The sequence below is a fragment of the Mchenga conophoros genome, linkage group LG3, assembly GCF_057382185.1.
Source record: "Mchenga conophoros isolate Kocher_MC1m ecotype Shallow Benthic linkage group LG3, M_conophoros_male_GT1.1, whole genome shotgun sequence".
In the NCBI taxonomy this organism is placed as follows: domain Eukaryota; kingdom Metazoa; phylum Chordata; class Actinopteri; order Cichliformes; family Cichlidae; genus Mchenga; species Mchenga conophoros.
In genome coordinates this window covers 44,973,131-44,985,583 of record NC_140528.1, presented here as the reverse complement: position 1 = coordinate 44,985,583, position 12,453 = coordinate 44,973,131, and the positions used below count along the sequence as shown (strand labels likewise).

General features: G+C 40.4%; 1 protein-coding gene across 1 annotated transcript; it reads right to left on the bottom strand.

Annotated features, from left to right (window-relative positions):
• Positions 1-893: 893 nt before the first annotated feature.
• On the bottom strand, positions 894-11,132 carry LOC146578933 (atrial natriuretic peptide receptor 1). Its single transcript, XM_085269454.1, has 23 exons — positions 11,004-11,132; positions 10,706-10,817; positions 10,393-10,525; positions 10,170-10,302; positions 9,533-9,637; positions 8,237-8,339; positions 7,842-7,987; positions 7,688-7,760; positions 7,256-7,400; positions 5,930-6,016; positions 5,700-5,843; positions 5,399-5,520; positions 4,937-5,075; positions 4,713-4,761; positions 4,519-4,620; positions 3,480-3,599; positions 3,220-3,313; positions 2,949-3,036; positions 2,641-2,780; positions 2,104-2,256; positions 1,924-2,022; positions 1,709-1,800; positions 894-1,622 (listed from the first exon to the last, which is right to left on the bottom strand). Exons 1-23 carry the CDS (start codon positions 11,037-11,039, stop codon positions 1,431-1,433), a joined length of 2,607 nt encoding a protein of 868 aa, XP_085125580.1. The 5' UTR covers positions 11,040-11,132; the 3' UTR covers positions 894-1,430.
• Positions 11,133-12,453: the final 1,321 nt, after the last annotated feature.

Here is a 12,453-nt window from a genome sequence, read left to right as displayed (position 1 = left end):
CAACGTGACATGAATATTCACACAGAACATTCGTGACAAAAGGTGCTGATTAACCAGCCGGTGTGAAGTGTCTGAGTATGAAACTAACTGGGAGGAGAAAGAAATGGATGGAATAATATAATTGGTTTGATTTTATTAATGCCTTTAGAGAAAAACCTCTGTGTTGGTTTATTGTTGAGTATTTCATGGATATCACCATTTTAACTGTTGACCTATTTTATTTTGAAATATTACACAAATGCTATAAAAACTAAAAACTAAACTATAATTATGTTCACTCCAGTATGTTTGTAGGCTGACTTTTGTGTCTCGTTTCTAATAATATTTCTATTATTCCAAGTGTTTTACAGAAAAAAATAGGAGAAAAAAAAATCTAAGATTTGATTAAAAACATAAAAATAAAACTGAAACAGGCAAACGGGACAAAACATAAAACCAACATGGCCACATGTTAAATGTTCATGAACCACAGGCGCTAAAGAAAACACTGGCAAGTACCACCAAAAGTCTTTGAAGTCAAAATGTCTGCTTTTCAGGTTTGAAATCACAGAGTCCCTGTTTTTCATGAAGCATATGCAGTGTTTGAGATCATGAATGGAACTTTACAAAAAGGGCTGGTTTTGCAAAACCTTGTGCCATGATTGCGAAAGCCCCAGCGAGTCGATTGCAGATTGTCTTTGATTGTGTTTGAATCTGTGTGACTGTGATTTGAAGCTAAACAGTGACCTAGAAAGGTCCATAAAACGAGTAACTGCAGTCTAGACACAAAAGAGTTCAAGAACTTCCTCCAGCAGTTCTTTAAATTATGACAGGGTTGCTCTAGTCTCACAAGAGGGACTGAATGTATTAAAAGAATATGCAGAAACTTCAGCAAAACTTCCCGTGAACACAGGATGTATTTATTCAGCATTAATGTCAGTTTGAGTTTTTGTGCACAGTCCAACAAACAACACAAACTAATAGCAGTAAAATATACCTGCAGTATTCTGAACTGCAGTATTCTGCCTTTCACTTGTAAACAAATTTAAGACAAAACATCGAAGAAGAAACAAAGTAACTCATTGGTTCAGACCAGGTGCTGTCTTCATCTAAAAGCATCCCTGGTGTCACATTAAAATTCTATACATAAACTTTTCATCCTCATAGTCGACTAATGGGAAAGTGCTTCTTCACAAAAACATAATAACAGCATAGAATATAGTAAAACATAAACTATCAGGCGAAGATTTGACTGGAGTGAAAAACATAGCAAATGGCAAAATTTAGACTAAGATTATTCTGTTTTTCAGTTTCGTTGAACATTCCTCGGTGGATTAATGAGATCCACCGGGTGACCATACATGTGAAATGTAGCACACAACACAGTAATGTATTCTTCTTAGGCTAACAGTGAGGACATCACAACAAAAGATAGATCCACAGTTTGCGGTTCAGGCTGGGTCCAGGAGAAGATCGTCATTCAGATACCCCGGTATTGATGAATACAGCTCTTGCTTCTTCTCTGCTTCCTCTTCTGTCTCCGTGGTGATGAGTTTGGCTGTCTTTGGGTCTGCAATGATGTCCTTGGAGACCAGAGAAGTCTTCTTCCCTTCCAACCAGTAAGTAACCATGTCACCTTTACCCTGAAGAAATTAATCAGGTCCAGAGTGTTAACTGGGCAGCTCCCAGTTTTACCTTAACTGGACTCCAATGGGAGTGTACAGCTCACCTTGACCTGAAGTGTTCCTCTGCACTCCAACACGTAGCCACCAATCTCTTCCAGTAGGTAAAAGACACTGGAGCTGCACTGGATCTTCAGGGCTGCAAAAATGGAACATACCAGCTTGTTTCACCCCAAGAAGAAGAAAGTTAAGTCTGTGTCCAGTAACCAGCATTTGTTCCAGTAATAATTAGTCATACTCTTATTAGGTCCTGCAGTCTTACCAACGCTTGTTGACTCCATCCTCGATGCTGTGTTCACTGTATCTCCAAACAGGCAGTAACGAGGCATCTTTGTCCCAACCACCCCTGCCACCACTGGACCTAAAAGGACTCAGAAGAGTCACGGGTGGAAAAATGATTTAACAAAAATTTTTTATTACAGTGGCTTAGTAGCTTGTATACCGGAGTGTATCCCAGCTCGTATCTGCAGCTGAGTGTTGGGTTTATGGGGGATCCTGAAGGTGCGACAGACGCCCACCAGATCCAGAGCCATGCTGGCGATCTCTGAGGCGTGGAGTATCCCGTTCTCCTGTGGAACACCAGAGACCACCATATCTACACAAAAACAAACAAACAAAAAACAACAATCAAGTAAAAAGATTTCACAGGACACTATAGAGTCTTGTGAAAAACCAAGTACACCTTTATTGCTTCCATTTATGAGCAAGTGGGTAAGACGGAGCCAGATGCTGCTAACATAAGAGAGCAACATCCCAGAAAATTAACCACGAGGTCGGACCAAGGTCAGTTTTGAGAGAAATTAACAAAACCGAAAGAGTTACATCTTTGACTCTACCGGCTTCAGTTAGCATTTTAAATCTTTTAGTTCATGGCAGTACAATTAGAAAAAAGACCAAACAAGTGTGGCTTGTTTGGAAAGGCTGCCCGGAGATGAGCTATATATTTATATAGCTATATATTACCATGTGTGTCACTCACATGCGTCTCCGATGGTTTCTACCTTGTAGACATCGTAATTGTCAATGATGTCATCGAAAGTTGTGTAGAGCTTGTTAAGGAAGTCCACGACCTGGTAAGGAGTGCTGCTGCTGGACAGCTGGGTGAAGCCCACTATATCACTACACAAACACACACATACCATCCTTTATTATGGTGGCTGTAAAAATATAGAAAAGTAGAATAGAATCCATAGAAATTTATTTAGCTCATGTGGTTGCTACAAACCAGCATTATTAGCCTCATCTGACTAAAGACCCCACAGGTTTTCAACTCTAGTCTATCTTTACCTGAAGAAGACGGTAGCACTGACATAGCTCTGAGCTTGGGAAGGTTTTCCCTGACGGAGGTCATCAGCAACCTGTTTGGGAAGCATACCTGAACCACAAACATACAAATGTCAGTAAAAGGCGAGTTTTAACTGGTCAGAGATATAGAGAATTGTATAATCTGCATACAAATAAATGTTTTCTGGATGAAAATGTGTGTAATAAATGTGAAACAGAATCATCCTACTAACCTAGTAACACATTAGTATGTGTGTGTGTTTGTGGGTCATACTGTATAGCAGCCTATCAGTTTTCTGTTTCTCATGCATCAGATCCTGAGTCCGCTCAGCCACCAACACCTCCAGATGTTTGCTGTATTTCTCCATCTGAAACAGACAAAAGAAAAAAGCTTTACATATACAGTATATAGCATTGATGTAATTTAACATATGATATTACATGAGAACATGGTACAGTGCACAGTTTGTTACTATAGTAATAACATATAATGATTATTGGACTGTCCACTGTATTGACAGAGTTTGTTTTTACCAGGTTCATCATCATGTCCACTGGGCTGGTTTTGATGGGGTTAATTCGATGCACAAACTTCTTGATCTGTTCAAAGGTAGGTCTGTGGGTAGGGTTATGAGAGCGACATCGCCGAATCAGCTACGGAAACACAGGTGGGTCAAAAGAGCAGAACAGCTGAGATGGAATATTCAGTCATCGAGGATCATTCAAAGAAGAAAACATAATTTAAACAAAACATCAACTAGTTCAAGTATACACGACCACAAATGCAAGGAACACCTGACAGCTGTCAGCTACAGACATCCTTCACCCAGTCAAAACATTACCTTGACTGTTCTTCAGAAGTCCAAATCACTCGTTTCAGGTGAAAGTAAATTTAGTGTTTAACTTGGAAAGCAAGGTTTTAGAGTATAAAGGAGTAGTGTAGAGGCACAGAATCCATGATGTTTTAAGTCTGATGTGACGTTTCTGCATTCTGTGATAATTTGGGGTACTTTATCATCTCCTGGTCTTGGTGGTGGTTCATCCACGTGTTTTATCAAAGTCAGCACAGCCCTCTACCAGGAGATTTTAGAACTCTTCATGCTTCAGTTTGGTGACGATATTTATGTACATGCAGATTCCCTCTTCCGAGAGGACTTAACACTTCCACTACTAAGTAGTTAATAAATTGTTTGGTGGTGCCAGAACTACTACCAAACAGTTTGCTAACCATTTTATGACTATGCTTATTTGGGGAGCTAACTCACCTAACCTCAACCTGACAGATTCTACAGCTCGCTGAGAGAAGGAAGATGAGGAAGTTGAAGCTGAGGTGCCACAAGCTGATCACCTTCATGGTACGAATACTGTAATTATTGATGCAGTAATTTGTGTTAAAAGAACTATAACTAAGTTCTGAGTATATAAATGAACACATTTTTTCCTACAAAAGTATGCTTATAACAACCTAGCATACGAACACTATAAATTTTTATTTATTTTATTAATGATAGCACATTTCATACAGCCTGCTTTCAACCATTTCATAACAGTCAGTTTAAAGGGAATGACATACCTCTACATAGTCAGCGGGACAGGGGCAGGTGTTGTCAGCTTTACTGGAGATCAATTCAGGAAGAGGAGGACACCAGGAACACTCGAGGTTTGACTCCTCTGCCTGTAAACCAAAGCATTTTACGAATTTTACTGAGGGAGACCATGAAAGCAGCACAGTTACAGTGAAGGGAAAGGACACTCAGACTGACTTACAGGGACCGGATCACTGCGAGTTGCAATCTCCAGCAGGATGATGGAATAACTGGGAAATTTACATACAGAGAGTATCAACTGATCTATATTTATTTATCACATTGTGGAGACTGAGCTAAAACTACAGTTTTGCTTTGGTTTAGGGTAAAGGTGAGGGAGGCAGATGGAAGTCTTCGGGGAACTGAGGTGAGTAAGTGAAGGAAATTTAAAGTTAACTCTGTGACCTGAACACATCTCCTGCCAGCGTTGGCTCCGTGTTAGAGTCCTGAAACTCAGGCGGCAAGTACACTTCCAAGAGCCTCTGCTGATAGGTGGAAAGAGGCTCCGCCCCATCGCCCGTGCGGTAGGTTCCCAGACCGTAATCTAATTGGAGATTATATGTAAATAAAAACAATTGTAGATATATAATCAAAAATTTTGCTGCATTCTAGATTATTTTTCAGATCTATTTTAGGATGACAAAAATTTGGTTTAATTAAAATGACAATAAAAAATGGAGATTAGAACAATTCAGAAAGAGATTTCAGTTATAGAAAATGATCTTCACTAAATTAGGAATAAAGCAAACGTTCACTTTCAAAGCTAGTTTATATCTGGTAAGTTTAACAAGTATTTACTGGGTTTTTTTTATTTACACGTATAGTTTTAATACTTTTAGGAACATTCTTTCTGCACGCTCAGATCACCTGTTATTTTGCAGACCCAGCGGTCGTCTAAGACACAGTTTAGAGAATTCAGTCGGCCGTGACAGATCTTATGTTGGTGCAGGTACGACATCCCTCTGGCGATGTCTGTGGCGAAGGAAAACCTGGCAGGCACAAACAGTCATGCATCTAAACAGACCTTATGAGAACCCCAAATGAATTGGAAATGTGTGTGACCAATTAACTTACAAAGACAAACACTTTATGTGTAGTCGCATTATGCCTTAATTACCTCAAGATGTCATTGTACCATAAGCAAGAGTCTGTGTGATTATCTGAGTACCTGAATCCCCAGTTAAGTGGGATCTCCTCGTTAAGAAGGACATCGTTAAGGCTTCCTTTTGGGCAGTACTCTGTCACTATGGCAACATTTGGCACCTCAACACAGCCACCGATAAACTTACACAGGTTGGGGTGATCAAGCTCCCTGGAGACAAACATAAAGACAGAAAGTCAGACTAACATGCTGTGTATTTGCAGTATGAAGGGGATAAGTTTGTATTTGCATCTTACCTGACTTGCTTGACTTCCTGTCTGATGGTTTTGGACAGAGAGAACGTCTTTGTGTGAATCCTTTTGATAGCCACGGTGCGCCCATCACTGGAAAACAAAGTGGCTTTTAACATACATTTCCAAATAATATACCAGGAAGCTGGAGACATTTCTATTGGCGATAGGTATGGATGGTGCTATAACCAGTGTGTGACACAGAAGTGGCAAAGGACAACTTGTGGCTTTGACAAACAAAAATCTTGACCTCTGGGAATCAGGAAAAGATACTTGAAACTGGCCCTGGTGGCCTATCAAAGTATCCGAAATAGCACAGTACAGTTTTATATAAAGACAGACAGGCGGTTATCAGGGGTGCAACAATACTTGTATCGGTATTGAACCGTTCGATACAGTGCTTTCGGTTCGGTACGCATATGTATCGAACAATACAAAAGTTTTAATTTGTTTTATCAAATTTAATCGAGCGCAGATCCACTGAGCGGAGCGCAAGCTAGTGAGACAGAAGCTAACCTCGTTGCAACATAGCAACTGCCTCAACGCTACCCGAAATTGAGCCTCCCCCACCTTCATTCGGATCTGGCGTTTGGAACTATTTTGGTTTTCATGTGAAGCATGACCCTGATGGACAAAAGTAAAACAGTATGTCGGATGTGCCACGCAATGCTCAATTGGTGGGAGCTAGTGTGTTAGCGCACTTAGCTTGTTAACGTGTTGACGCCGTCCAGCCCCACACACGGGGCGATCCGCGGTAACTTGTTAACGGAGATTTGCCGCGTTGTGGCGTTAATGTCATTTTAACGAGTTTAAAGCTGACAGCACTGGTGGGAACACAATGAATTTGACTGCACATTTACGCCGACATCATCCTAGTGCAAAGACAAGTGGAAGCAGACAAAAAAAACAACAAGCACGCATGCTACAAACTTTACCCGAGTCATTTAGACAGCCGTTAGCACATGATTCTCCTTATGGGGACCTGATATGTTTAATATGCTGCTGAGAATATAGCCCAGAAGAAGCGTATAGTATAGCTTTTATTTTGGAAAGAGCCATTTCTCTGTAATAAACTCTCTTTTCCAAAGATGAGTGATTTCTTGATCAGACAGATTTATTTATTTTTATTATTTTGTTGTTTCAGCAACATTAAATTTAAAAACGGTACTTTTGAGTTAAAATATATATTTATAATTTTATTAAATGACAAATTAAAAAGGCATGAACATTTTTTTGTATCGAAAAAATATCGAACCGTGACACCAAAGTATCAAACCGAACCGTGAATTTTGTGTATCATTGCACCCCTAGTGGTTACATAGGTAGGCGTACTATATGCCAGTGCAGGTGAACATTGTTTTTCGGGTTCCCAGTTGTCCTGTACAGGTGCTTAGCGCTGATACACAGCTAGTATGACTGTCATTGTTCCCCACTGGTACACTCATTATGCTGCCCATGGTCATGTGCCCCTCTTGATCTGCAGAGAAAAACAGAGTTAAGTTTTAGATTTCCTTCATGTACATAAAATGTATACAAATTTACAGATGTGGGTCCATTTCAAATCATTCTAAATCAGTGCTGTTAATTAAGTTTTTTTGTGGTGCTTTGTGTCCTGCTCTGCACTGTAATGTTTTAGATCTGGTTCATACTCTTTTTGCAGTAATATCTCTCTTGTGCATCTTTTAGGCAATTCCAGCATACACTCAGAGCCTTTCAGTACTTACTAAGCTACTCTCAGAGTTTTATGTAGACTGTTAAAAGGACCTTGTTTTATTGTAGAGAAGTCGATGATCCAGCTTTCGTCCCACAACATTTTCTGTTTCTGGTACCTTAGCCACTACAAGAGACAGATTTATTTATTTATTTTTAACTGGCAGACTTTTTTTGAGCATATGTGTGTTGTTGTGTGAGTCCTTACCACAGCAGTCATTATGAAGGAGAGGCAGAGCAGACTGAGTGGCAGACCGATGGCAATCTTCGTGGAAGGGGACATAGGGCATTCACCACAGTCAGCTGGACAGGTGGAACAAAACTCCGCCTCCTCACAGACACCATCCCCACAGACTTCAAGGGTGAAATTTAAAGATGAAATTGTGACTTATTTACTTTTTTATGGCAACACTATGTTTGGGGTTGACTGACTGCTGGAACCTTATGACATCTTTGCTGCTGGGTTATCAGTATAATCTCTGTCATCAGTGGCCAGAAAATGTTCACATAACAATGACAATATGATCTAATACAGAAGCTTTTGTGCACTCCTTGTTGCACTTCTTATAGTCAAGTCAGGATTTTGAGAGGGGAAAAACATACCCACAGCAGGCAACACGGTGGTTTTGGCCTCCAGGGCAACCTGCATGGTACCGACCCGAATGTGAGCGATGAGTGAGTTTAAGCCAGGATGAAACAGAACCACCTACAAATCAACATGTTAGATTAACTGGCTGTAGACAAAACATCAGCAAAGAATCAGAATGTGAGTATTTAATAGTAACTGAGTGTAGCATCTGCATGCAATTATATTATTTTGTCATTGGGACAGATTATAATATTGTAGTATTGCCCTACTTTGAATGAAATAGGTTTATCTGTACAGAAGCATATGTTACATCTCTGCTTAATGTTCTGTATTTAAAGAAACTTGGTAACCAGTAACCAGTACAAAAGGCTTCATTTCTGAAGAGACTAGGTCCTAGACTTGAAATAACAGTCAAACCAGAAATTTTGAAAACTGTAAAAGATGCTTTTTGGACAGCTTCCTCTTTTGCAGAAACAATGTAGGGTGTAAATACTAGAATTAAGGAAGAAGAACACTGTCTGTATAAAACAATGGAATAAAAAAGAATAGCAAAATACAGAATTATTCATTCACTTGAAATGACAGCACGAGGGAAAAGGTTAATTTTTCAATGGCTCTGGCTCTAGTGATCCAGTGATTCACTCTTTGTGCTTAAACCAGACAGTTATCATTCCTGCTGAGTTATGCATCAACCTAAATTGCTAAATGCAACCAATGAGATGACCTGTAGGTCCAGTAAGTGTATTAGTATGTTCCTAAAATGTTAGTTTTCCTATTTTAAGTTTTTGTTTCATTGAGAAACTGCTGTACTTTTGAAGACCTCAGTGACCTCATTGCTGGATATGCCCAATCGTGTGTTGTGTATGGATTAATGTAAACTATTTTAAACAATTATTTAGGCTTAATGTTCACTATTACACTTCCATCCAGCCATTTTCTACCGATTATCCAGGTTAGGGTTGTGGGGGCAGCAGTCTGAGCAGAAAAGCCCAGGTTTCCTTCACCACCTCCTCTAGTTTATCCAGAGGGGACACCGAGTTGTTCCCAAGCCATTTGTGAGATATAATCTCTTGAGCAAATCCTGGATCTGCCCTGGTGCCTCCTCCTGATAGGACATAACTGGAATACCTCGCCTACGAGGCATCCAGGGGGCATCAACTGGGTGAACTGGCTCCTTCCAATGTGGCTCTACTCTTATTCTCTGAATTAATTGACCTAAATCCATTTAATCAGTGGTGGAGTTATATTTATTTTTGAAGAGGAACTATGTGAGATATGGACTTATTAAGATAAACTGGCATGTGTGTTACCTTCGCGGTCCAGTTGGTCTGGGTCATCTTCCCAGAGGTCGAGACGGTATGTGTGAAGATTTTTCCATCATCAGGAATCCAGGGGCCACAAATGCTCTCTGTTGTCTGTTAGTGAGGAAAAAACAGAAAACTTTATTTTTATGAGAGAGCTTTTTATCTGTTTACTTATCTGTCAGACATTACATAGATGGACTACATCTAGAAAGTAGATCTGGGAAAAGTAAACGGATCCTAAGGTGTCTTAGACCTGCAGTTTCTCACCACTAAGGGGTGACTACTTTGGGTAGAAAATAAGTGAATATGTCAAGAAGTCTAATAGAAAATGATCCCACTGCTTATGTAATCTGTGACCTCATTAAACACTAGTCTGGTTTATTTATGGCCTCTGTTGCGAGTTTAAAGTTTAACTGAAATCAGCATAATTTAGTAAATTATGGTCCCAATTTTGAGTTAAACTGTGTAAACAGTTTAAGTTTTGGAGCTGACCAACCTTGGGATTAACCTGTATCTCCATAATACTCTATTGTGTGAGGATTGGTGACAAAATTTGCCAAACTACGTTTTGCAACTGGATTTTGGAGTTCTCTGTGGATTGTGTTACAGAGAGGAGTGATGAAGACAAGAAGAAGCAGTGCACCATGTATCCCAGCGGGCAGGAGTGGATGTTAGCGTGGTGAATGCAGCAGTTCTCGCCATTTGCATCTTTCCAGTTGGCCGGACATTCGTGATGTTCACAGAACCTCCGAGCTGATTCAGCGTCTTCTATGTCACTGAACACACAGACAAAGCAGACCAGTTTATCTAGTTTATTTTGTTCAGTCTAAAATTATTCTGCTTTATACCCAGTTTAACCAGTTTACCTTTGAGTGAAGACGCGGTTTTGGACGGCCCAGTGGTAGAAAGAGTCCTGGGCGGTCACCGAGTATATGACACTGAATACCTCACCACTCTTTATCAACTCTGGAGGACGAAGAACCCAAGCCATCTCCAGACCTGGACAAGAGCCACAGGATAATAGACAGACAGAGATTTTAGACTGCAATCTTTAAAATAAATAATTTCAGCCTTCACTGGGGAGCTGTAATACTTGTTATTTAATCCCGAGACCAACCAAAATCTCTCTTCAAGACCTACGGTTAATGATTGTATTGTAACTGCCGTCTGTTTTCTCACCTCCACAGTCGATCATGTTGTACTCGTTGGGCCTGTCCAGAGGCCAACAGTCGTACTCGCTGTTGTCCAAATCGTGCCAGCAAAACACCAGACCAACACCACAAACAGACACCTGGAAACCACATGACACGTGTTCAATGACCAAAATTACACCACAAATAAAAAAGGAAAAAGCATCCAGAGAATCATCCGAGGTGCTCACATGATTAAAAACTATGGACCTGAGCTCGTTCCTTTGAATTTAAATATATTAAACTTTAGGCCTGTAAAAAAAGGTGTTTCATATATGATGTCTTACCCAGAACAGAAACCAAAGTCTTTGTTGTTTCTTCATACTGTTGCTGTTGAAAGACAGACAGGTGGACAGGATGGAGACAGGTAGGAAGACTGACTGAGAGTCTCGGACATCTGCAGCTTCTGAGCTGCTCGCTCGCTGTGGAGTCAGAGCTGATGGAGCGGTGGTAGGTAGAGCGAGGCAGGAGACACTAGAGAGAGAGAGAGATTGGATCCCGTATTTCTCCCGTGCGCTGTCAAAGCTGAATTCAATGTTTTACCTAGAGATGGCTACACTTCACTGCCCTCTGGTGGTGGCTGCTGTTACTGCACTGATCTTTAAACATTTACTATTAGCTCAGTTGAGTTTTTCCCTCTCTACATTTTTAATTCTCTACCGATAAAGGCTTTAAAGAATTAAGAAATATTGTATTGTTATTCACTATGCAAACCCAGTTTTCTATGTGTGGTCTTTTGGAGTTTTTTAGATTTTTTTTTTATATTTAAAAGACAAATTCTTCTTCAAACTTCTTGCAGGTTTTTTTAAAGAGTCAACATGCGCTGACTTCACTTGCTTTATTTACTTTGTAATGATGGATTAAAGCAAAAAAACAAAAAACAAAAAAAAACTTGTCAGTTACAGTTTAACCCTGTAAGGCAGCGGTGTCAAACATTTAGCCCACAGGAAGTAAACCAGCCCACTGGATGGATCTTTTGAACTGTTAAGATATTGTGACAGACTTTACCCATGATCTGCTGCACCACACTGCAGGGATCTGTGCTGATGGCTCTCCTTGGGTTGTCAGACATATTGATGACTTTGCATTTAATTTTAGATTGTAGGAAATATTTAAAGATGCTTTTCACAAACCAACCAAGATGTTTGCATAAAGGTTATCTCAGTTTTTTTTTTACTGGTCTAGCCGAAAGCAGACCAAAACTGGTCTGTATGCAGCTGATGGTCCACCCCCTTGCTTGAAGGTTTATGACTTATTGTGAGTGTTCAGGATGTTACTCTAAAAAATGAATGCTACATTCCTTTCCTTATGTAATTACTCAATAGTTTTCCCACTCTTGTCCATTTGAACAATACAAATTAAAGTGTCCTTATGTCTACTCCAAAGAGGTTACAGACCTCTGTGTCCTACCTTGGGGCGATCGTGGCTCAAGAGTTGGGAGTTCGCCTTGTAATCGGAAGGTTGCCGGTTCGAGCCCCGGCTTGGACAGTCTCGGTTGTTGTGTCCTTGGGCAAGACACTTCACCCGTTGCCTACTGGTGGTGGTCAGAGGGCCTGGTGGCGCCAGTGTCCGGCAGCCTCGCCTCTGTCAGTGCGCCCCAGGGTGGCTGTGGCTACAATGTAGCTGCCATCACCAGTGTGTGAATGTGTGTGTGAATGGGTGGATGACTGGATATGTAAAGCACTTTGGGGTCCTTAGGGAATAGTAAGGCGCTATATAAATACAGGCCATTTACCA